The sequence below is a fragment of the Rhipicephalus microplus genome, chromosome 4, assembly GCF_043290135.1.
Source record: "Rhipicephalus microplus isolate Deutch F79 chromosome 4, USDA_Rmic, whole genome shotgun sequence".
NCBI lineage: Eukaryota > Metazoa > Arthropoda > Arachnida > Ixodida > Ixodidae > Rhipicephalus > Rhipicephalus microplus.
The window spans coordinates 4,393,450-4,415,940 of record NC_134703.1 but is presented as its reverse complement, the minus strand read 5'-3'; the positions used below and the strand labels follow the sequence as shown (position 1 = coordinate 4,415,940).

General features: G+C 46.3%; 1 protein-coding gene across 2 annotated transcripts in view; it reads left to right on the top strand.

Moving 5' to 3' along the window:
• The window catches only part of LOC142814152 (uncharacterized), a 39,615-nt gene that overhangs the window by 10,377 nt on the left and 6,747 nt on the right, over nucleotides 1-22,491 (top strand). For both annotated transcript variants that reach the window (XM_075892121.1, XM_075892120.1), the window contains exons 2-7: nucleotides 8,599-8,696; nucleotides 11,830-11,990; nucleotides 14,355-14,509; nucleotides 15,418-15,496; nucleotides 17,252-17,402; nucleotides 20,098-20,248. In XM_075892121.1, coding sequence (XP_075748236.1) covers nucleotides 8,599-8,696; nucleotides 11,830-11,990; nucleotides 14,355-14,509; nucleotides 15,418-15,496; nucleotides 17,252-17,402; nucleotides 20,098-20,248 — 795 coding nt within the window. The remainder of the gene's footprint in view (nucleotides 1-8,598; nucleotides 8,697-11,829; nucleotides 11,991-14,354; nucleotides 14,510-15,417; nucleotides 15,497-17,251; nucleotides 17,403-20,097; nucleotides 20,249-22,491) is intronic.

Genomic DNA, 22,491 nt, shown 5'->3' with positions numbered 1-22,491 from the left:
CCAATGACGACGTGGACTCATGGCTCAAACATTTCAAGCGAGTAAGCAACTGCAACAAATGGGATGCTGCCTCCCAACTGTCACGCGTTGTTTTCTACCTCACTGATGTTGCCCTCGTTTGGTATGAGAACCATGAAGATATTCTGACAACATGGGAACGCTTTGTTGAAGAAATCAAGAAGTGTTTCGGCAACTCAGCTGCAAAAAAGAAGCTTGCCGAGCAGAGTCTTGCACAGAGGGCCCAGCTATCCGGTGAGACCTGCACCGTGTATACTGAAGAGATTTTGAGGCTGTGTAGGGAAGTCGATTCCAGCATGTCGGAAGAGGACAAGGTGGGGCATTTGCTGAAGGGAATTGCAGAAGATGTTTACAACTTCCTTATTAGCAGGGAAAGCCTGACTTCAGTGTCTGACGTTGTACGGCACTGCCGCACGTTTGAAACCCTGAAGCAGCGCAGAATAGCGCCTAAGTTTGGTCGTCTGGCAAATGTCACCTCAGTAGCCAGCATAGAAGCGGCCTCAACTGGTGACCTTTCGGCAACCATCCGCCAAATTGTTCGGGAAGAGTTACTCAGACATGGCGAAATGACACGTGAACGGGCAGCTGCCACGTCTCCATCCTATTTCCCGCAGGACACCACTGCCCCACAGCTTACAGTTTATGAACATCCATCCGTCAACGCAACGGAGGTTGCAGGGCCTCGGCGTATTCAGCAGTCAAGTCCGGTTTTTTACGAGCGATCACAGTACCCTCAACGTTTCCGTTCCGTACGCCCATACCACCCACCGACAACTGATTTCATTGAATCTCGGGCTTACGCGAACGCTCGCAGACGTGAACACTTCGAAGAACGGCGACGACCTCGTCCTGCGCCTGTGTGCTACAACTGTGGTCTGACTGGTCACATATCGAGGTATTGCGATCGTTCGCGCATACCACGCTATGATCAGTGGACAAGCTTGACCGATAAACCTGCTGTCCCACCTTTTCAAGGACACTGGCCCACCGACTCAAGACCCGGCAGCAGCTTCTGGCACGGACACTGGCGCAACAACTCCCCTGCCTCTGATCGAAGTGTGACGCCACCTCCTGCGCCTCGATCCCACCGGTCTCCATCGCCACGGCGCCGCCCATCGTCACCACATCAGGAAAACTAAACAGTGCGGCCGATGGGGGTGAGGTCGCTGGTGACTTGCTGCAAAACGAAATACCCCCGTCTGTGTTGATGTTCAAGAACAAGGTAGAAGTTTTTGTTGATGGTGTGTGTACGATGGCTTTGGTGGATACTGGTGCTACAGTTTCGATTATGAGTGCTGCTTTTAAACACCGTTTAGGACAAAAGGTGATGTTTTTGTGGGAGAAGGCAACAACATTCTGTGGCGTTGGTGGTAACTCGCTGTGTCCCATTGGTGTCTGTACCGCAGAAGTGTGCTTGGGTGATCAAGTGTTTGTCACAGAGTTTACGATTCTTCCAAGGAGCACACACGACATAATCCTGGGGATTGACTTCCTTCGAATGTGTGGCGCCACTGTTGATTGTAGAAATGGAGAGGTGTACATATGTGATGCTGCCCCTGGAGAACTATTAGAGAATTCAGACAGGGAGCACGGTGCGCTCCGGGTCAGTGAAGATAGCATTGTGCCGGCATTCTCTGCAGTCTGTGTTCCTGTATACTCTTCACGCATTGAAAACAGTGACAGTGCGTTCGACGCATTAGTGGAGCCCTTTCATCTCAGTTGCATTAAGAAGAACACATTGGTGCCGCATTGCATAGTGTCACTCGTTCAAGGACGCACAGGACTATGGGCGGTAAACTGTTCAGCTGAGTCGGTGGTTCTACCAGGAGGACTGAAGCTTGCCAAGTTCAAAACATACTCACCGATGGCAGTGGCTGCCCTCAGTGATGCTCCAGGTGGGGCCTCAGCCAATACTTCTACGGCCGATTCAAAACTTTTACCTATGATCGACAAGTCACTTACTACTGACAAACGCCGCATGCTTCTGGACGTTTTGTCGAAATACGTGGCGATTTTCGATTTTTCCCATGACCATGCGCCCTCGATTCCCGCGTCTCGGATTCTCCACAGGATAAACACGGGAACAGCACAGCCCATCCGCCAGAAACCCTACCGAGTGTCGCCGTCTGAACGCAAGATAATTGATGAACAAGTGCGTGATATGCTGCAGAAGGGTGTCATTCGAGAATCATCGAGTCCTTGGGCGGCTCCCGTGATTCTAGTCAAAAAGAAGGATGGTACCTGGAGATTCTGTGTGGACTATCGCCGTCTAAACTCCGTCACAAAGAGAGATGTCTACCCTCTCCCACGCATTGATGACGCTCTAGACTGCCTCCATTCAGCATCCTACTTTTCGTCCATAGACTTACGCTCAGGCTATTGGCAAATACCTGTGCATTCAATGGACAAAGAAAAGACGGCTTTCGTTACTCCGGATGGACTATATGAATTTAACGTGATGCCTTTTGGTCTATGTAACGCGCCCGCTACATTTGAAAGATTCATGGACACCATTCTGCGCGGCCTGAAGTGGAACATCTGTATGTGTTATCTTGACGACGTTGTTATCTTCGGGCGTACATTCAGTGAACATAACGAAAGGGTAGAGCTGGTTTTGAAATGTATTCGAAATGCTGGCTTGGTTCTTAATGCAAAGAAGTGTCATTTCGGAGCTCGACAAACACTGGTGCTGGGACATCTCGTCAACAAGGATGGCATCAGGCCCGACCCGAATAAGACGGCGGCTGTTAGAGCTTTTAAACCACCTGGCTCAGTGAAGGAGCTTCGGAGCTTCTTGGGCCTCTGCTCTTACTTTCGCCGATTTATTCCCGCCTTTGCAGAAGTTGCCTTTCCACTGACCTGTCTTCTCCGCCAAGGTGCTAGTTTTGAATGGACTCCTGATTGTGAAACTTCTTTCAACCAACTGAAGTTCTTGCTCACGTCGCAGCCTATCCTGCGGCACTTCGATCCTTCTGCGGCGACTGAAGTTCACACCGACGCAAGCGGCATTGGCATAGGTGCAGTCCTCATACAGCGATGTAATCAAGTGGAACACGTAATCGCATATGCCAGTCGTACTTTAAGTAAGCCGGAACGCAATTACACTGTGACCGAACAAGAATGCCTTGCACTCGTCTTCGCTGTGCAGCGATTCCGCTCATACCTATACGGTCGTCCTTTCCAAGTAGTTACGGATCATCATTCTTTGTGCTGGCTTATCAACCTTCGGGATCCGTCAGGCCGTCTAGCACGCTGGGCCCTCCGGCTGCAAGAGTACAACTTCACGGTATCGTACAAGAGCGGCAGGAAACACGCGGACGCAGACTGCCTTTCAAGGATGCCAGTTGATGCTACAGTTTGCGACGCTGACGATTTCGATCATCTGATTGCGTCCGTAGCACCAGCGTTCCCGGATAAGGCCACCTTTGAAACTGAGCAGCGGAAGGACGTGAGTTTGAATCCGTTATTCGTGATCGCACAAGCATCCACTCCGGAAAGCCGCTTTTGCGTCCGTGATGGTCTACTGTACAAGAAATCCATCTCCGGCACCGGTTCCCGCTTCCTGCTGGTGGTTCCAGAGGCACTACGGTCATCTGTTTTGTACGCCATGCATGATGACGCCACTTCAGGTCACCTCGGAACGACGCGCACTCTTCATCGTACCCAGGAACGCTTCTACTGGCCACGTATGCGCCAGTCAGTTGAGTTGTACGTGGCCAGTTGTGCGCAATGCCAGGCGCACAAATCTCTCTCAGCAGCTCCGGCCGGACATCTACAACCTGTGACGCCTCCCAGTTCTCCGTTCGAACAAATTGGCATTGACCTGGTGGGCCCTTTTCCGCGTTCATCGAAAGGCAACAGATGGATTGTGGTATGTGCTGACCATCTTACTCGGTACTGCGAGACTGCTGCCCTGCCATCCGCGACTGCTGGTCAAGTGTCGTCCTTCCTTCTCCATTCTATCATACTGCGTCATGGGCCCCCTCGCGTCATCATAAGTGACCGTGGACGTCAATTCACGGCAGACGTTGTCGAACAACTTCTCCGTATGTGTGGCTCAGAGCTCAGACACTCGACGCCTTATCACCCGCAGACGAATGGTCTCGTCGAGCGAACAATTCGAACACTGGTGAATATGCTTTCTATGTACGTTGCTTCGAACCACAAGAACTGGGACGATGTCTTGCCGTTCGTCACATACGCGTTTAATACTTCCCAACATGAGACCACCGGCTACAGCCCGTTCTTCCTCCTCTATGTTCGACCCCCCCGTTATACTCTGGATACAATATTTTCCTTCTCTGATCGGGACCAATCAGAAATCTCCCTAGCAGAAACTCTTTGTCTCGCCGAAGAAGCTCGTCGTCTTGCTCGTTTACGTACAATAGCCTCGCAAGACAGATCGAAAGTTCGTTATGACAGCAAGCACCGGCAGGCCACATATATTCCGGGAGATCTCGTGTTGGTGTGGAAGCCTTTACGCAAACGTGGCTTGTGCCAAAAACTGCTCGCGCACTACATCGGACCTTTTGTTATCCTTGACCGCCTGAGCGCAGTCGACTACCGCATCGCACGTCTTACAGCTAGCGGGAGACGTTCCAGAAAGACAGAGGTCACGCATGTCGCTCGCCTGAAGCCTTTCAGTCAACGCGACACTGCATGAAACGCGCGGCGCGCTTTGTCTGCGAGGGGGGAAATGTTACGCCACGTATGTGCCGGACGAAGAAGGAAAAAAGAAGCAAGGGGTGTGGAAGAAGAAGATCATCATCATCTGCCTGCGCCGATACGGCTCGTCCCTCGAACCGTGTATCAATAAACCCCCAGACGCCTACTGAGGTCGTAACAATATATATATATATATATATATATATGTGTGTGTGTGTGTGTGTGTGTGTGTGTGTGTGTGTGTGTGTGTGTGTGTGTGTGTGTGTGTGAATGACTCAATTCTCATTACCATCAGTTTACACTTCGGCTGTTTTAGATAACCAGTACAACCAGCCCTTCTAGTGGCAGGTGACATAATATGTATAGAGCAAGAAAAAAATCTTGCAGGTACTTACGGTGCATCTTGTCAGTTATTCAAGTCTTTCAGATAAACGAAAATCATTTGGAACAAGTATTCAGAGGGTGTGGCTTTTCTCTTTCATACTACATATTCATTACTCCTGAGAGCAAATGAATGAATGAATGAATGAATGAATGAATGAATGAATGAATGAATGAATGAATAAATAACGAATGTGTTTACATGTGTTTGCATTATACCGAGGAGCAGTCATGATGAGTTCTCTACATCCACCCTCTTTCAGTTCCTCTCATCTTTTGCGTTAGAACATGTATACATCGCATGCTTTACAATAACGTCATCGCGTCTGCGTTGTTCGAATAACTTAGCTTGCAGTGACCTAAATTTACCGTTCATTCAGTTCAGCATTCTCCAATCACGACGTCCACATTGACTCTTAATCTGTAGTTACATAGATCCATTTCGAGTTGCGACACGACACTGTTGCCGTCTCCGGTGACTAGGTGCTGGCGTCTGTTTTGAGACATTGATTCGAGGCATGGCTCATTTCGTTTAGCTGAAAAAATACCTTCGAACACTGTTGTGTTTACTTACTAAGGCTACAGTCACATGTCTAGCGTAATGCGCTTCCCTTCCCCTTCATCGAACTCGCATTTCAGCTCACGGCGCTCGCAGGATGCACGTCGAGAGGATTTTCTTAAGGCTTTTTTGGAGGCCTCTCGCGCCGACTATGGAGCCGTGATCAACATTTGACAGGATTCCCATCGTTTGCTTCGAGGACGACGACTACTATCAGCGTTCACCAGGCGACCCGCCGCGGCAGCTTCCCGACTCCGTGACCGAGCGTGCTCGAGTGTTTCGAGCGTCGTGCGCCTCGTCCGCCGTGAGGGATTGGGGGGTTCTGGTCGGCCCACAAGAAGAAAAGATGAACGAAGTATAACACTCTAGTCGACCGACCGCAAGCAAACAATTTTCGTACGACGAGTGGTCCCCGAGGACAGCTCGTTTTTCACGCTCCTCTCGGAGGACATTACGTACGAACGCTGACTATACGAGGCATGGGATTAGACGGGTGATTGATGCCGAACCTCCCCCTCCTCGTGGATTGAACCAGCATTCGCCTGCGCTCTCTCTCTCGCGTTGCTTCAATAATTTCGTGATGAGCAAACCTGACATTGAAAGAGGAGGTGCCACGTGCCGCTGCTATGGAAGCGAGAACCTGACCTTACTGCACGTTTCTGTAGCTTGAGCCTATTCCGGTGCATAACTCGGCTAGGGATTAAGATAAAGTTAATGGAACAGTACTATCGAGATGCTGGATTTAAAACACGCGCGTCCTTTGGATATACTCGCGCAGGAGTTTAGAAACTGCTGCCCCCATCTGGATTTGTTTGATTGGGTTTTTAATGCTATGGAAGACGCTTCGTGTGTGAATTTGGAAGTAGGATTAGGTGCAATGACACTTGCCTAGGATCTGCTTAGCCTGGTTGTTTCAAGGGTTGGTTGATTGGTGTGGATTAACACTTCGAAGTAACAAGGGCTTCACTCGTTGGGCAGAGCCGAAAATGAATGCTTAACCTTGCCCGATGTATTAATGCGCACGCAGAAATTGGCACGTGGACGTTGATAAATTTAGCCAACGTAATAATACCATCGCCGCTGCAGGGAATATAGGCTTGTGGTATTGGTGCTGATATATTCAGTTGACATTCAAATGGTACAATAAGAAGTGAGAAATATTGTGCACACATTTTAGTATGTATGTAGGTGTCTGATAGTGGATCCATACTGAGGTTTCAATAATTCGGAAATCTCACTTAATAATTAGAAAGCGAGATAGATGAGCTAAATAAGTGCACAGCGCTCATTTTAAATGACACTACTTATTGTAAAACTCCATCGGTTGCGCCGACGTGGTGATCCAGTGACCAAGACATTCGGCTGCTGCCCCCCAGGTCGCAGGATTAAATCCCGGCTGCGGCTGCTGCATTTTTGATGCAGGCGAAAATGCGGTAGGCCCGTGTTGTCAGATTTGGATTCACCTTAAAGAGCCCTAGGTGGTCAAAATATTCGGTGCCGTCCACTACGGCGTCTCTTATAATCATGTGGTGGTTTTGGGACATTAAACGCCAGATAATATTATTATAAGCTCCGTCGTTTGAAATGGCTTGTCATTGTCTGTGCAGGCAACGAATGCAGTTAATACGTTGTGACTTCGATGTGGACGAGGTTGCGCAGAAAAAAAAAACGCCAGGCCTGCGCGTAAGGCGCAGCACAGTCACAGCGAAAGCTAGAAGAGCGGCCTTTCAGAGCTTTCTCTAAAAATTCATTGGGTAACTACTGCAAGCACACTTGCTTGATACTCATTACGGCATTATTAGTGAAATGTTTTGGTACAAGGCCGGCATTCGCTAAGCTATTTTTCGTCACTTGAGAAGTGTGGTATCCGACGAACACTTGCAAAGAAATTCCTGAGAATCGTTCATGCTGTTGCCGACGACGATGAGGAATTATGCCTGAAGTGGGTGTTCGCCACAGTTAATAGTAGAACAAGAACAAGCTTTTGTAATGGGCTGGAGGATTGGACGACCCACTGATTACGCTATTCGCACTGTGCAATGGCAGGTTGTTCTTTCGCCGTTTTATAACACTTTATAAGTCTCATTAACGCGATTGCTTTCCCAACATCAAGCCTACCTAAGGCAAGTTCGCCAACAAGCCCCAAGCACCGGTGTGGCTCAGTCCGCTGGGTGCCAGCTTAAGGTCAGCACTTGGGAGGGAGACCGCCTGGGCACACCGAATTCTGATGGCGTCCTCTTTTTCAATAAGAAAAAAAAAACGGCGTGGCTCAGAGGTAGAATACTGGATTGGCACCTAGCGGTTCCGGGTTCGAGCCCCACTGTGTCATTGGTGCAACTTTTTTTTTCTAAGTTCGCGCGATGTGAATATGGATGCCGGCGGCGGCGGCGGACAGCTACAGTGGCGCGTGACCCGAGTTGTGATCTCATAACAGCTTTCGCTGTAAGAACGTGTGAGGTATCTCAAGTTACAAAAGAAACATCTAATTCTTTACATGATCCTGATAATGATATCTAAATTCACTATGAATTGCAAGTCTTATCAAAAAACACTATGGTGTTGAGATAAGTTTTTTTTTATCGGGGGCTTTGTGAATATTGCGCATTTGGATCTCTTAACTTTTGAGGTGATTGTTATTAAACAAACTTGAAAATGACGTTCTCGCACTACGGAGGCGCAAAATATTTTCTTTTTCTTTTTGTGCCCTGGCCAAGGATAGCGTGAGAAGAAGCGGCGATTCGTTCTAAAGACAAAGTTTTTAGTCAGCTCGAGTAGCGACACCTCGTGAGAGGCGCTGAATAGAAAAAAAGGGCTGAGTTAGTTTGTCGAAATGTAGCATGCGAGCTCTGCCCCACCTTGCAACACAACAATGAGGAGAAATCGAGGGTTGCATTTTTGTACGCTATTCAGACACGCCTTTGCAGACACGCCTTTGCTCGCCGATTGGCGTAACTGTTCTTACACCTACACCGCAGATTGTCAACCACGAGTGTCGCCAGGAAAGGCAACGTTCGTCCTGCCCTTGGACAACATCTACGCTTGCGGTACTACAAGAATGCACAACAAGCTCACGGTAAGCAACTTCACCTGCCAAATTGGCATGGCTGAATCCTTAAGATAGAAATTTAAAAGTGTGAACAGGCAGTTGTTCCTTAAAAACGACAACTTTTCTTGCCTCTGTACAAACTTTTTCTTCTTGTAGTTGTTCGTGTACTACTACTACTACTACTACTACTACTACTACTACTACTACTACTACTACTACTACTACTACTACTAGTACTACTACTACTACTACTACTACTACTACTACTATACTAGTGCTTCTACTACGACTTTTACTACTACCACTACTACTACTACTTCTTAATCTTCAGAAACAATAAAAATTCGAAAATAAAATGACGATTGAAATGAAGAAGCTCAGCGAGTGAAGCTCAATAATAATGAAAAAAATGCAGAAGGCGTAAAGGTTATGCGTTAAAAAGTACAAAAAGATAAAATGGTATTTATCACTAAATTAACAAGGAAAATGGGTAAGTTTCATTGCCTGTCGAGCATTGTTGAAGTATGTCTTCTTATGGTATGCATAAACAAGTGTGAAATTGGGGAGGTTTTTTTTTTCCCTTCTGACAAAGCAATTGAAGTTTATCGACAGATTTTATTTACATTTGTAAGAAGCGTAGCTCTACCTAATCCTTAAATAGCAAAACTCGAGGGGCAAAGCCTGCTGATTAAACTAGAATTCGTATATGGCATATTCTTATCGATGCTTACTCAAACTATCGCTCACAGTCTTGGCGCACTCTTTTATCGAGCTGTACCATCAAGCTAAGCTCCAACTTACAGCGTTGTTGACAATCTCGCGACGCAGCACTTTTTGTATTGAGCCTGATAGACGACGAGCTGCGAGGACACACTTCTAATATATGGCGCTGCCTTGTTTGAGTTTGTCAGGCGTTATTGCACGGAAGACTGTTTACGGGAGGCAACGCAGGCACACGTACATGAATCAATGTTGACCGTGCGTGTTGTAACGGAGGGTCTCTCTTTCGTAAACTCATAAATCTCATTTGTAAAAACGTTCTTAAAGGGTGATGCGCTCTCGCCCTTATCTTGGACAGTATGCCACCCACGCGAAAAATCTTTTTCGCAGAGCTCTGCCGGCCCACGTTGAAACTGAGACGTCAGGAAGGTTTGTGGGGGCGAATTTTAAGTAATAAAAAAACGGCAACAAACAATGCCCTGCCTGCTGCACTGAAGTACCGGCTGCCGAAATAAAGAAAAAAAAATGAATATGACAACTGTGAAATGGTAATGTTGAAGAAGAAAAAGAAAGAAAAAAAATAAAGTATGGAGCACCACCACAGTTGCCAAATCACCTGCAAGGTGTCGCGTGAAGAACTCAGGGACATATAGTACAAAACGGACACGACAGAAGTGGTTCTGCGTTGTTTATGTTTTAATTATAGTGGCCCTTCCTGTCTGCTTCGCAAGAGGACTCGACTAGTCTCGCCAGCGCGACACGAGACACTGCTCCTCCTTGTAGGCGCAGATTCCCTGATCAATGGGCCCGGCTTTATTGTCACGCTAGTTACGTACACTCTTTGCGAAAGCTGTGACAGCGCGAAGGGCACCGCAAAGAGCCATGAGGAGCGGTCGTTGAATGTTTTGTACGTGCAGATATAGTGTGAGAGTTGAAGCTGTTACGTAAGTAATATAAAAACTTATATAAATTTAGAGAATATACCTGTCGATTGATTGTCCTTAAATACTCTTTCTTTCCAAATTCTATTAATGACTGGAATGCGCTAAAAATACCAATATTCTCTGATTCCAATTTCCTAACAGCCATTGAAACAGCATTTTGAGCTGCTGAAATAACCCGTATGTTTAACGTTGGCTTTGTACTTCTTTTGGTTGTTGATTTTTTTATATATATATAATTACTGCTGTCGTTGTATAATCCTGTGTTTTGTACTTTTGTTCTAATGCTGTACTACAAGTGGTGATTTCTCCTGTATACTGTAATGCACGACTTATTTGCTTTTAATTTTGCTGTTTTGTATTCTATCTTCTACTGTAACCCCCCTACAACAATGCCCAATGGGCAATGTAGGTACTTGTAATAAATAAATAAATAAATAAATAAATAAATAAATAAATAAATAAATAAATAAATAAATAGGTTAATTTTGGAGGAAGTGCTTGCGCATTGGGTTGCCCGATCTCTGTGCAGAAGTTAACTGGTAAACGAAGCCGTAGAAGTAACATTATTTTCCCATGGAGAGTTACAGATGTTACTACGTCCTGTGTGTTTTCGGTTTTACAGCAAAAGCTGCTGTGAGATCACAACAAGGGTGGCGTCCACAGGGAAACCAACAGTGAGATATTTAAATCCACAAGGGGATTTATATTTGCGAACTACTCGCACTTGGAGCACAGGAGAACGCAGCAACCTGAAACCATATGGACGCGCAGTGCGGTTTTCGGTTGGCGTGTTATTTTACTCAAGTGGGAATTGCGCACAACGCAGGTAGTCTAAATTACTCGCCATGAGTGTTTTCCGGTAAATTTGCACATGTGTAGGCAGTAAGTTTTCGTTTTCTATCCGCTCAACAGCGCATTTTATTTTCAAAAGCGGGACCCTTGAAGCAATGCATTCACGTAGATCGATTTTCTATGCCATATGCACAAATATACGCATTGCAGTAGTACACGGATTGCTGTTTGAAGAACAGCTAACTCATAACAAAATTCAGTGCCTCAGCACTCCGTTCAGATGGTTAGCCAGTGAAGCTCAAACCTGCGTCCCAGGCGTCCATCAGTAGATTAATGGCAATAGTTTGGTAGTCTTTCACTCCCTTAATTAAAACGGAGAGGATGACGTTACAAACGGTGCAGCCAACGGCGTGCCCCTATTTCTCTTTCGTTATTTTCGATATTACTCCATATTCAATGCACCTCCTCTTCGTCATCTTTAGCGGACGCGTGTTGAGTAGGGAGGCTCGCACATTTCTGTGACAGATATGAGCTAGGAGAGAGACATAAAGAGATACAAATCCATTTCGTGAAATTGCCCTTTTCACGGAGGTGTAAAAGCGTTTCCGCGCACATCGGGCTGAATAATTTTAGTTTCACCTTTTCATATGCAGCTTCGCTGTGACGATGCCACCAAACCATGCTGACTGCACTTGTTTATGCAGGGCCAATGGATCTACTACCACCGAATAATGGTGGAGACGCCCGGTGAGGAGACGCAAGTCATTCTCGCCAAGTGCGTCCTTCCAGGGGGTTTCAACCAAAGCATCACGTCTCGCGGACGCTCTCGTCGAGAATCGCTTCCATTCGACCTCATCGAGCCCGAGTAAGTAGTGATCGAGTCGACTTAGTCAGCATAGACTCTACAGCATTCTTTGCTCCTATTGTGAAGCCCTAAGGTGCGTTTACACAGGCTAGTGAGAGAGTTCATGCGACTGTTGCGACGCGCACCTCCGACGACGTTACGAAGGGCGCTACGAATGTCACCGCTGCAACCACTGTTTCGAAAGACGGCGATGCCAACACGGTCCCGAAGGCGCCACTGCTTCGAACTCCGCCGGGAAGGTAACCAGCCGTTTGGTAGCGTAGGTTTCTCAGCTCGCGACTGCTTCTGCGCAGAGCTGATAGACGAGCGGACGAGACGACGGTGAGTTAAACAAAGTTTATGTACAGCAAATATACAGAGGCGTTACAAATTCGGCACTGGGGCCGACAGAGGCGCGAAGAGCTTCTCTCTAATACATAGCTCTACTCTCAAATGGGTCTGCTGTGAAAGTGGTCTGCTCTGACACACATGTCAGCCCTCACACACACGTCTGCTTTCACCTAGGACCGCCGCTCGTGACGCGCCGCAGGGCTTCTTTTATATGCACCGGGTCCTACCCAAATGTCCAACCAGAAGCGCCGCTGGTCGTCAGGTCAGACTCCTCCAATGGGGGTCGCCGCTGGGCCGCGTCATTCTTTCTCATCAAATCTGGAGTGGCTGCGCTGCAGGTGGCTGCACCCAAGGACGAGTGACGTCGCCGCGCATTGCGTCAGACGCCAGACAGGAAGACGCCGGTTGTTTACTCGACGGCTCGCTTGCCGAGGTGACTCACTGCACGTGGGCGACAGAAAGGCGCCGTCGTGTGTTTACGCCGTTGAGTTGTTCGCGTCGGCGGGCTTGCGGGCTGGCCTTGACACAGATTGCCTTTTTCAGAGGCACGGACGTTCGCTGTCGACTCGCAGGCATAACACGACCGACAGCGACCTGCGTCGAAATGATTACATATTCAATAGGGCGAAAAAAAAGAGGACATAAAGAAGTTGCTCGTGGAATGCGCCGGCTTGAAACACACATTTATTCGTGTCAATTACAATTTTTGTCCCCGCCTTTTTAGCGCTATTCAACGAGCCAACATGCAGCTTTACAGCAATCTGTCCAGTTCTCCACTTTCGGTTACTCAAACTGACCAATGCTGCCATCGGCAAGGACGGCAGGCTTGTCACTGAGAACAACAACAACAAAAAAAACAAGAGTTTACGCTAGATGGGTAAAGCTTAAGAATGAGTGAAGCTAGTTGACCATAGGGGCATTCCGTGTACTCAGATTTGGGTGCACGTTAAAGAACCCCAGGGGGTCCAAATTTCCTGAGCCCCCCACTACGGCGTCTCTCATAATCATATGGTGGTTTGGGGACGTTAAACCCCACAAATCTAATCTAATAATCCATAAGGGCATCAACGTGGCCTTCTTCGCCGATGGTCTTTCCTCGGCGTGGGCAAAAGAGAGTTGAAGAACAGCCTGTCACAGATCATGCTAGAAGGCCTGAACTCCAGCGCCAGTACTAACGTGCCTGGCTGGCCGGGACACCCCTCGTAGAAACGCAGGCCTTTCTTCGCTCGTAGTCGGCTCACGCGACGGGCATAATCGGCGCGGCGGCTACGCATACTGTCCCTGTCGGTGGGCGCGCCTGATTAGCGAGGCGCGCACGTGAGCAGCAGTGGCGTGGAGGGTATCCTGTCGACACCCTACGTTTTCATTCAAGCTATAGGAGATTCGCTCTTGGTCAGCACACACCTTGCTAGTGCACCCCAGACATGTTAAGTAGAATTGCGACTAAAAAAAGAGCAATGGGGGTCTCGTTGAATGCCCAACCATAAGGGTGGCTATATGACACGATAAACTAAAACGCCCTGCCTATGCTGCGATATAATCGCAGCTGACTCATGACACTGGAATGAAGATGCGCTTTTAAAGTGACAAAATAAACCTGTTAATTCGTAGACAGTGGGACTAGTTGGTTTTGGTAACAGCTATGTACGTATCATATGCTGGCGACCAGGACAAGGGCGAGTTGGGGGCTTTCTACTCGACCGTGTAATCTTCGCCAGTATCATACGCTGTATAGCTATAAAAGAGAGCTGCTTGCCCAGCGAAGCGTACGTTAGGGACGACTATGTATGCTTCCGATTGCTTTGTGACCAGCTGGATCATGCGATCTTTGCGAGTCACTGGTGCGAACATTATTTTTTGTAGTATGGCGCACTCGTTGTGTCAGTACTACGGTTCGTGGGGCTGCCACAGGGACCGTGTTCTTGCGATGTTTTTCGTTGACTGCTAAGCGCGAGAAAACAGCGCTTTGTGACGTTGTTTTTGCTTATATGCTATTGTATCAGATTTGAGCTAATTAATGACCCCCTATTGCAGGCATCTGAACATCACCGAGTATATCGAGGCCCGGGCACCTGTACCCTACCTTGACGTGGCGATCCGGCAAAACGGTCGCGTGCTGGACACTACCCTCAACGTGCAGCCCGGAACGCCGCTGGAAATGCTTGTATTTTTGGACCCAAAGAGTAGAGGTATAACTACTGCCTAATTACTTGCGCCTGTCTTAAATCGCAAGAAGTCGGCCGAATTTTAAGTCTTTAGTTTAGACGTTTATTTTACGAGGCACAAGAATGTGTGGGCTAGTCAGCACGCTTATCGCTGGAAGGTAATCACTTAGCGTCATAACACCGTTTTTTGCATTTATTTATATTTGGGGTCAAACTGTTACTAATCTTCAGCTTCACCTCAAAGGTGAAACCACTGGCTTGGTGTAGCATTGAGATTTGATTCACGGACGGTGTTCTAAACATGCGCATGTGGGACCATACCAATAAATGCTTCGACGCACGTTGTTCGTTATAATAGCGTAAGTTGTGAAGGAAAGGTTTTATTTGCGGGTAAGCTTTCAGGAAATGTTCCAGACTCTAGAACAGCTGCTCTAGAAACATCAACGATTGAATAGTGTATCCACCATACATTAGCATATAGCGTACGTATGAATATGAGATGCCCCACGGTGACAGAGATGGCAACAATTTGCCTGAAATTCCCGTAAATATGGTTGGTATCGTAATTTTTAATCTATTTGAAACTCATGTGTTGTGACCCTATTCAAAGTACTGTAGGTCACTCATGGGCACTTGCATTGCGAAACCATGTTGCGATACTGTCACGAGACTTGTAAACGAGGTCGAACAGATGTTTGTTAACAGGGGATGGACCGCCAGTGCATGCTGGTACTGCGCGCCGTTCTCCTCTTCACCGTTCTGTTGTTGTTGCCGCTGCTGTTGGTTCAATAGATTTAACCCACTGTAACAATATCATACGTACGTCCACTGCTACATAGGACTTGCAGGGTGAAATTTAAATCTGGGACAGTTACTTGCAAATATTGTCTAGATGTATGCGCACTGCATGCGTGATTGGATGTTTTATGCAGGCACCTATGGCATCTTGACCAGTTACCTGAAAGTCACAGACAGCGCGAACAAGCAGGAAGAAGTGATCGTCATGAATGGGTGAGCACAGCGTGCGAGATGCGAACAAGTGTGGCTGTACAGGTTACGCTTACTGCGACATCTTGTTAAGTAATTCAAGACATGCATTCTACATTGTTTCCTGTAGATATATCAATTTTTAGAACGAATATCAGTTGAATTTTTTCAAGGTGTTCTGAAAATCTTGCGCAAAGAGCACCAAATCTAGACGGTGCAACAAAATATTTTATAGCTTACTAAAATTAATTTCAAGACAAGAAGGCTGGACCCACTTGTTAGGACGAAATAGATAACTGGAATATTCCTCTACTGACTGATTTGCTTTGAAACAATGATGGTCTTTGCCAGTATCACCTAAACACTGTCCATCAATGTAACTTTGTCCAGCCCATCTTTTTAGTTACCCAGATGAAAATAATATGAGCTGCTAAAAAATGAAAAAGCTTGATATTGCTTCTACAACAACGCTTGCGCCTTCGTCAGAAGAGCACGTTGCCTGAACCAACTTTTTATGGTTGCTGAAAGCTTGCATGCTTTGTGTCGTGACTGTGGGATGAAAAGACAACATATATTTATTGTTAATAAAGATCTGGAGACGCGTAGCTTGATTATGCGATTTAGGGGAACTCAGGTTTCTCAAGAACAGCACCTGCCATGTTTAATGACATCGTGGTTAAGCCACCGAGACCTTGCCTTTTCGTACGCGTTGCACACTCCCACTCGGATTAGTTCGTGGTGCAAGCGTCTGCCGTTATGTGTTTTTTGCCTATGACTGCTTGTAATAAGATTAACTCAGAGCTCTGAGGTCAGCGTCTGATATTGCGAAGCGTACACTCGTTAGAATTGTTAAGTGACATGTGTATAAAAAAAAGAAGTATTGGCACAGTCACCGTCAAAAAGTTAATAATAGACTCTGCTGCCCCTGCAGGTTGGTCTGATACATATTTAAAAGCGTAATTACAAGTGGCAGATTACATATGCATAATCGAATTGCATAGACTGAAGATTTTCACCAGTCCGTGGGAGAGTAAGCATGATGATTCAAATTGAAAATTAAGCATTAAGTCACGTGTAATATGGTCTAAACTAATGAAATCATTCTATAATACAGATAAAGTATCAACAATTCTAATAACGTGCACATAGAAAGAAGAAAGAAAGCCAAATAGAAGTCTACAATTTACTTGGTATGCATTGAAGAATGCTTATCCGTTTTTTGCTATAACAGGGAAACTGATTACTTCTGTTAAAGCAAAAAAGGTGGGCTTTTTTCGTCATACCATGGGCATTGCTTTTTTTTTTTGCTTCTCACAATGGTGTATAGTAAAAGATATCGACAAAAGCCATGTTGCTAAGTAGGCTTATGACAATTTCAACTAACTTTAGTATCCACGTTTTGATGATGATGATGATGATGATGAAGAATTAACTTTTAATCAGCCCAAACTACTTAGGTAGTGCAAACAGGCATGAAACGAGGTGGTTCCCTAGCTATGGAACCCCCAATATCCATGACTTGGGCGATATCTACAAATGAAACAAGAAAATTTTTTCTAGAAAATGGTAAATGTGCGGTAATTCTGAGAAAAGTGTATGCGTGATATCAAGGGCATAGATGCCGGCAACAATGCAGGTTTTATAAACACCAATATTATTTTATACTTGATGAAGCCCAGCGAGCACTGCTTGAGTGTTAAATAGGGCCGGATGGAACGTTACACCTAAGAACCTTCGAAGTAGGATAATAATAGTGGCTTTACCCTTACTGCGTTTCAGGTGCTCCATCGACCCGTACATTTTCGGCAACTTCGAGACTCTCGACGGTGGTGACACACTTTCAGCCAAGTTCAGGGCCTTCAAGTTCCCCGAGTCGAATTATGTGCTCTTTGTCGGCACCGTCAACGTGTGCATCAAGGAATGTAAAGGCGTAAGCGAAACTTCCCACATGCATCAATTTTTCATCGCGTACTCTCTAGGACCCGATTGAAAACTTTGTGAACCTCTAAACGATACCTGTTGGTAGTTATCACAGTGGGCAAGTGTCATTAAAATGCTAAGGCTTAGGCTTTGATGGCCTGGTCGTTGTGAGTTCACACTTTTCATTTAACTAGCACTAATGTTGTGCTACTTACGAAACAAAATGTCGCTGTTGCATCCCAAGGGGGAGCAACCAATGCGGGTGCGAGAAATTCAAACGTCATATGCAGAAAGTCTAGCAGCTCAAAACGTACCGCGTGCTGCTCAAACACAAAGGATGCATAAAAAAAAGACGCAGGGAAAGAACAACAATAAAAGAAAGACAGAGAGGATAACGATGGCTGAGTCCAGTAGGCTACCCTGCATAAAGGAGAAGGAGATTAAAAAGTTCAGAAGGGAGAATAAAAGGAGAGTTACAGAAGAAGCATAAAAAAAAGTCGCAGTTTTGCCAGACGGGCGAAGCACTGAACGTGATAGCAACATATTCTAATGTTTTACGAAGTAAGGCTAGCATTTTTAGGAGCAAAGGTAATTGTAGTAAACATGCGCTTGCTAAGTAACCAAGTTTTTTTGCGGCGCAGCCACAGCATATGACCACAACAAGGCTCGTGCGTAGCGACGGCGTTGACGAGAAGCGCCCCCCGTTGGCAGCGCATGCTGGTACTAAGGGCTGTCTGTGGCAGGGACGATGATTACACTAAATCAGATGAACAGAAAAGGTGAAACAATGAATGCGATAGTGACAAATGGCAATGTTATACGAAGTGAGGCTGGCAGTCAACTCATTCAGATCCGATCTCACGAAACTCGACAAAACGCTGGTACAAGAGAACACAGCCGCTCCAGATACACTCTTGGCCCCGTTTTTTTTTTTCGCGTTGAGGGCGCAGCCCGCAGAAGCTCCCGCCTGCTACGGGGGCACAAGGCGCGCGTTGATTGTTGCCACGATAGCGCAGCAACCATAAGCGCTCTTCTCTCCCCTCCCCCAACCTTGTTCGCTAACGAGATAAGCGCGCGCAGACGACCCCGGCCGGAAAGGCGATGTTCGCTCTGCAGAAAGGGAAGGATAGCGCATCCTTCCCCGTATATTATACATACATTTAAGTATACGTGAAAGACGGTGGCGGCGACGACGGCAAAAAAAAAATGAAAAAACAGCTGAGACGGTTCATATAATTGTTATTGCAATAAAGGTCTCTAGAACGCACAGGCTAAACTAGACGAGCGTGAACTATTATTGTGTTGGTTAGTAGTTCGCGCTCAAGCGAACTACCAGCTCATGAATCCTTCTTGTGTTTAAGCAGCAACCCTACCCCTGTCGACTGTGCATAACCAATTAGCCCCTACTTTGACTCATTCAGCGAACGGCTACTTGTTTCGCAAACACGATCACGGCAGCGAGATAACTACTTCTTCGCGGTCCATAGCATCAGCGCAGACTTTGTGCTGAAAGCACAACACGCGCAAACCTAACCCTAATAGATAAGCGTGGTAGCACGCTCCATTGCGCCTTGCTGGTCAATTTACCATGTGGAGGTGAGCATCCTAACTCCGGCGAAAGACAAGCTGGGTGACAAACTTGAAAGCACGCCCTTTGAGCCACTGTGCGAAGAAATAGCGAACGAGCTTCTGCCGCGCTGAAGCATATCAGAGCTCTGCGTGCTTCTAGTGGTATACGGTGTGCTTAAGAGCTGCTGGTGGCATGCCGGAGAACGTACGCAGCAAGACAAAGCCGTTTAGCACGTCGTGCTGTGGAGCGAAGGGGCGTGGTTAGAATTCCTGGTCGCACGACTCGTAATAAGTTCACAAAAAGTGGCAGTGGCATAGCTCAGCTATTCTAGGATATACGTAGCGTTAGCAAAGGTTCAGCTGATTATTCTTAGCTTTCCAGAGTGTCTAGGATTAACTTGATTATCATGCTTATTGCTGCTACAATGACACACGTATATTTATTTTGCCGGGCCACTACTTCAGGATTTGATGAGTTAAGCTTCTCCGCTCTACTGCACCGTTGAGCAGCATTTGCACTCTCCTTTTCCATGGCTATACCACAGCGGCAAACGCCAGTCAGAGGCGCTATCAAGCGGCTCCAGCACAGTGTCAGATGGCGACTGCACAGGGAAGGCGCGCGCGTCGGCGTCCATACGTCTACCAAGGCTATGACGGCACTCCTCTGGAAAGCGCACACCGGCGGCGGCGAGTCGCGTGCGGCCGCGGCCGAGTGCGAGGGAGGTGCCGGCTCCGGTGCGTGACACCACTGATCGTATGCGCAGCGCATTGAATTGCGCGCACACCGGCGGCGAGCCGCGCGCGGTAGTGGTGGAGTATCATTGCGTATGCGAAGACCAGTGCCACGCGAAATTGGCTCAGTGAGGCCAGTGTAGCTAACGCTACAATATCTATAAAATAATATTGTTTCCGTAACAGTTAACGGTTACCGAGACTCGGCCACGCTGAAGCACAAAGGATCACTCCTGTTTTCGCAGTTGAGCCGAACTTACTTAGTTTGCGTGGAATGAAACAATACTATTTGCCAGTTCTGTTAATGACATTCGTTCATTGTTTGCTTTAAAGAGTCGCTGAATGTTGCTTACATAACTGATAGCTCGAAGTGCAACGTGGTTCATTCACTTTACCTTTATCAGGTTCCGTGTGGCAACGATCAATACGGCTTTGGCAGGAGGAGGCGTTCCATCCCCCCGGAGATTCCGAACGATCCGAACAAAGTGTTCGAAGTGGAACTCACCACGTTCCTCAAAGTTCAATACAGGGACGACCTTTTCACGCTCAAAAAAGGTAAGCCCACCGCTCAAAATGTCGAACAAAAGTTGTCGTTTTTTGTGTTGTTGGTTGTTGATGCCGTTTTCTAGAGTTACTTTTTAATTAAAGCTGTGATTTGTTGTATAGACAAGTCGATTGACGTGAAACGGGCAAGTATATTCCAAGGAACAAAATGAAGTTGTATTACCACTATGGTATTGAAGATAGCAAACGCAAATTGACGGAGGTGCAGGAGCACAGATGCGCTTTTTAATACCTACTCATTAAATTTCGCTAGCTACAGCCCGAAAATTGGTAACATCACCAGCAAGTATATAAAGTTAGGACTTCTCATTCAAAAACCTTTGCTGATTTATTTCACTAACCTTCGCTACACAGAAGGAACACACGCACATTTGCTGTTTGTGGAATAATAACGTTTCGGCCGAGGCGTCCTATTTTAATAAGGAATCACACTGTTATCAATCGGTTACCGCAGAGGAATGGTGGTATCTGAATTCGTTTTTCGCAAAGGTGCAACTATGTTTAAAACTGTTTTCATTAAACATAGTTATCAATACAAACAGTAGTTCTAAGCAATGATATGTAGGTAGCACAGCAATATTTCTTTGATGAAAAAATTCATGGTGAAGAAATTGAGGCCAGGCTTGAAACTTGTTTTCACTTTTGCATAAAGCGTAACTCGCGTTTGGAACACATGCATTCTCTGTGTGTGGTTCTCTGCTATGCGCTCATATTTTATGCACGGATGTTGTAAAGCCGCACATACCTGAAATTTGTCACTCATCAACAAAAGAGTGATTATCACCATTAGCAGGAATTATCTCAGATATACATTTCCCTTAAACATGTAAAATTAAAGTTCAGATAACATCTGTGTGATTCAACTTTCAGTAATTCGTATGCATATCACAGACCCATTCCTAAGTCACAAAGTGAGCTTCACATGAAACTTTCTGTCACTATGCCCACTTAGTTTGAAATTCTTCGCAAAGAGAAACCATCTTGTAAAAATTTTTTATTCATTCTCATTCTTCATTCGACATTCCTAACTTGAATATGAGGGCACCACAAGTACTGGATCTTATTGTATTAGAGTCATTAATTGTGACACTACTATTATGCGCTGCCTCTGCTTTTAACCATGCTCAGCACTCCTCCATGCTTTCCTAACTGGTCCTTCCGCAACGTCGCTTTGCTTGTCTTCATAATAACGCACTCCATTGCTTTTGTGAGTTTATATGAAGCCCAGCCAAACAAAGTGACCGTAAAGCAATGGGTATCATAAACAGTCAGTATATATTTATTCCAAAGCCAAGACTGGGTGCCATTTTTCCGAATGCTATGGATATTGGAATACTTTTTATGTTGCAGTACTTTTGGTAAATTTCAATAACTATTGGGACTCGTAATAGGTTAATGTTTTCTATCAAAAATCAAAAATTAGTCTACGCAATTTTAGGTTAACAGTCTGTAATGCTGTCGCTTCTAGCTTGGGGTACGATCTAAATAAAATACAGAAAGAATCATAAGTACTGACGCGAAATGATTGATATAGAACTATAGTGGTCCTCATCATTTTTGCAACAGGAGGTTGGTCTTACCACTTTCCTCGTGAATATACGTTATTATCCGGACTAAATGGGAGTTCGCTGCTCAAGTCCCGCAATTCCGTGCAGTGAGGTACAAATATTGTTCAAAAAAGAAGAAAAAAATGATATGGAAAGAAAAGTCACAGCTTTGCCGCAAAGGCGAAGCAATCAACGTGATAGCAGCAAATTAGAAGGTCACGCGCAGAATGGCAAGCAGATCAAAACGTGCCCCGCGTTTCTCACGCACAAATTACGCACGAAACGTACTCACAGGTACAGACGAACGCGAACAAGCGTCTCAGTTCTCACTTCGCTCTGTCTGGAAAGTGCGCCCTCTTCGCAAACAGAGACTGCGTGACGATTGCAGTGACCTTTGTGCGCCCGGTAACTACAACAGAATCGTCCCGGTGAAAGCCCAAGGCGTAAGATTGTCCCTACCACGAGATAAGCAAGCACACGCGTGAGCGTCCACCCTGCCCCCTCTCCGCGGAGCAAAGTACGCGTGGAAGATGTGAGTGCGCGCCGCCGCGTTGTGATGATGTGGCGACGCGCACTCAAATGCGCCATCTTGCTGGTAATGCTGAAAACACGACAGTTCCCCTCGAGATGCCCATTACCAGCAATACGTGGTAGATATAAATAGCTAGCCGTTTGAATGGTAAGGGT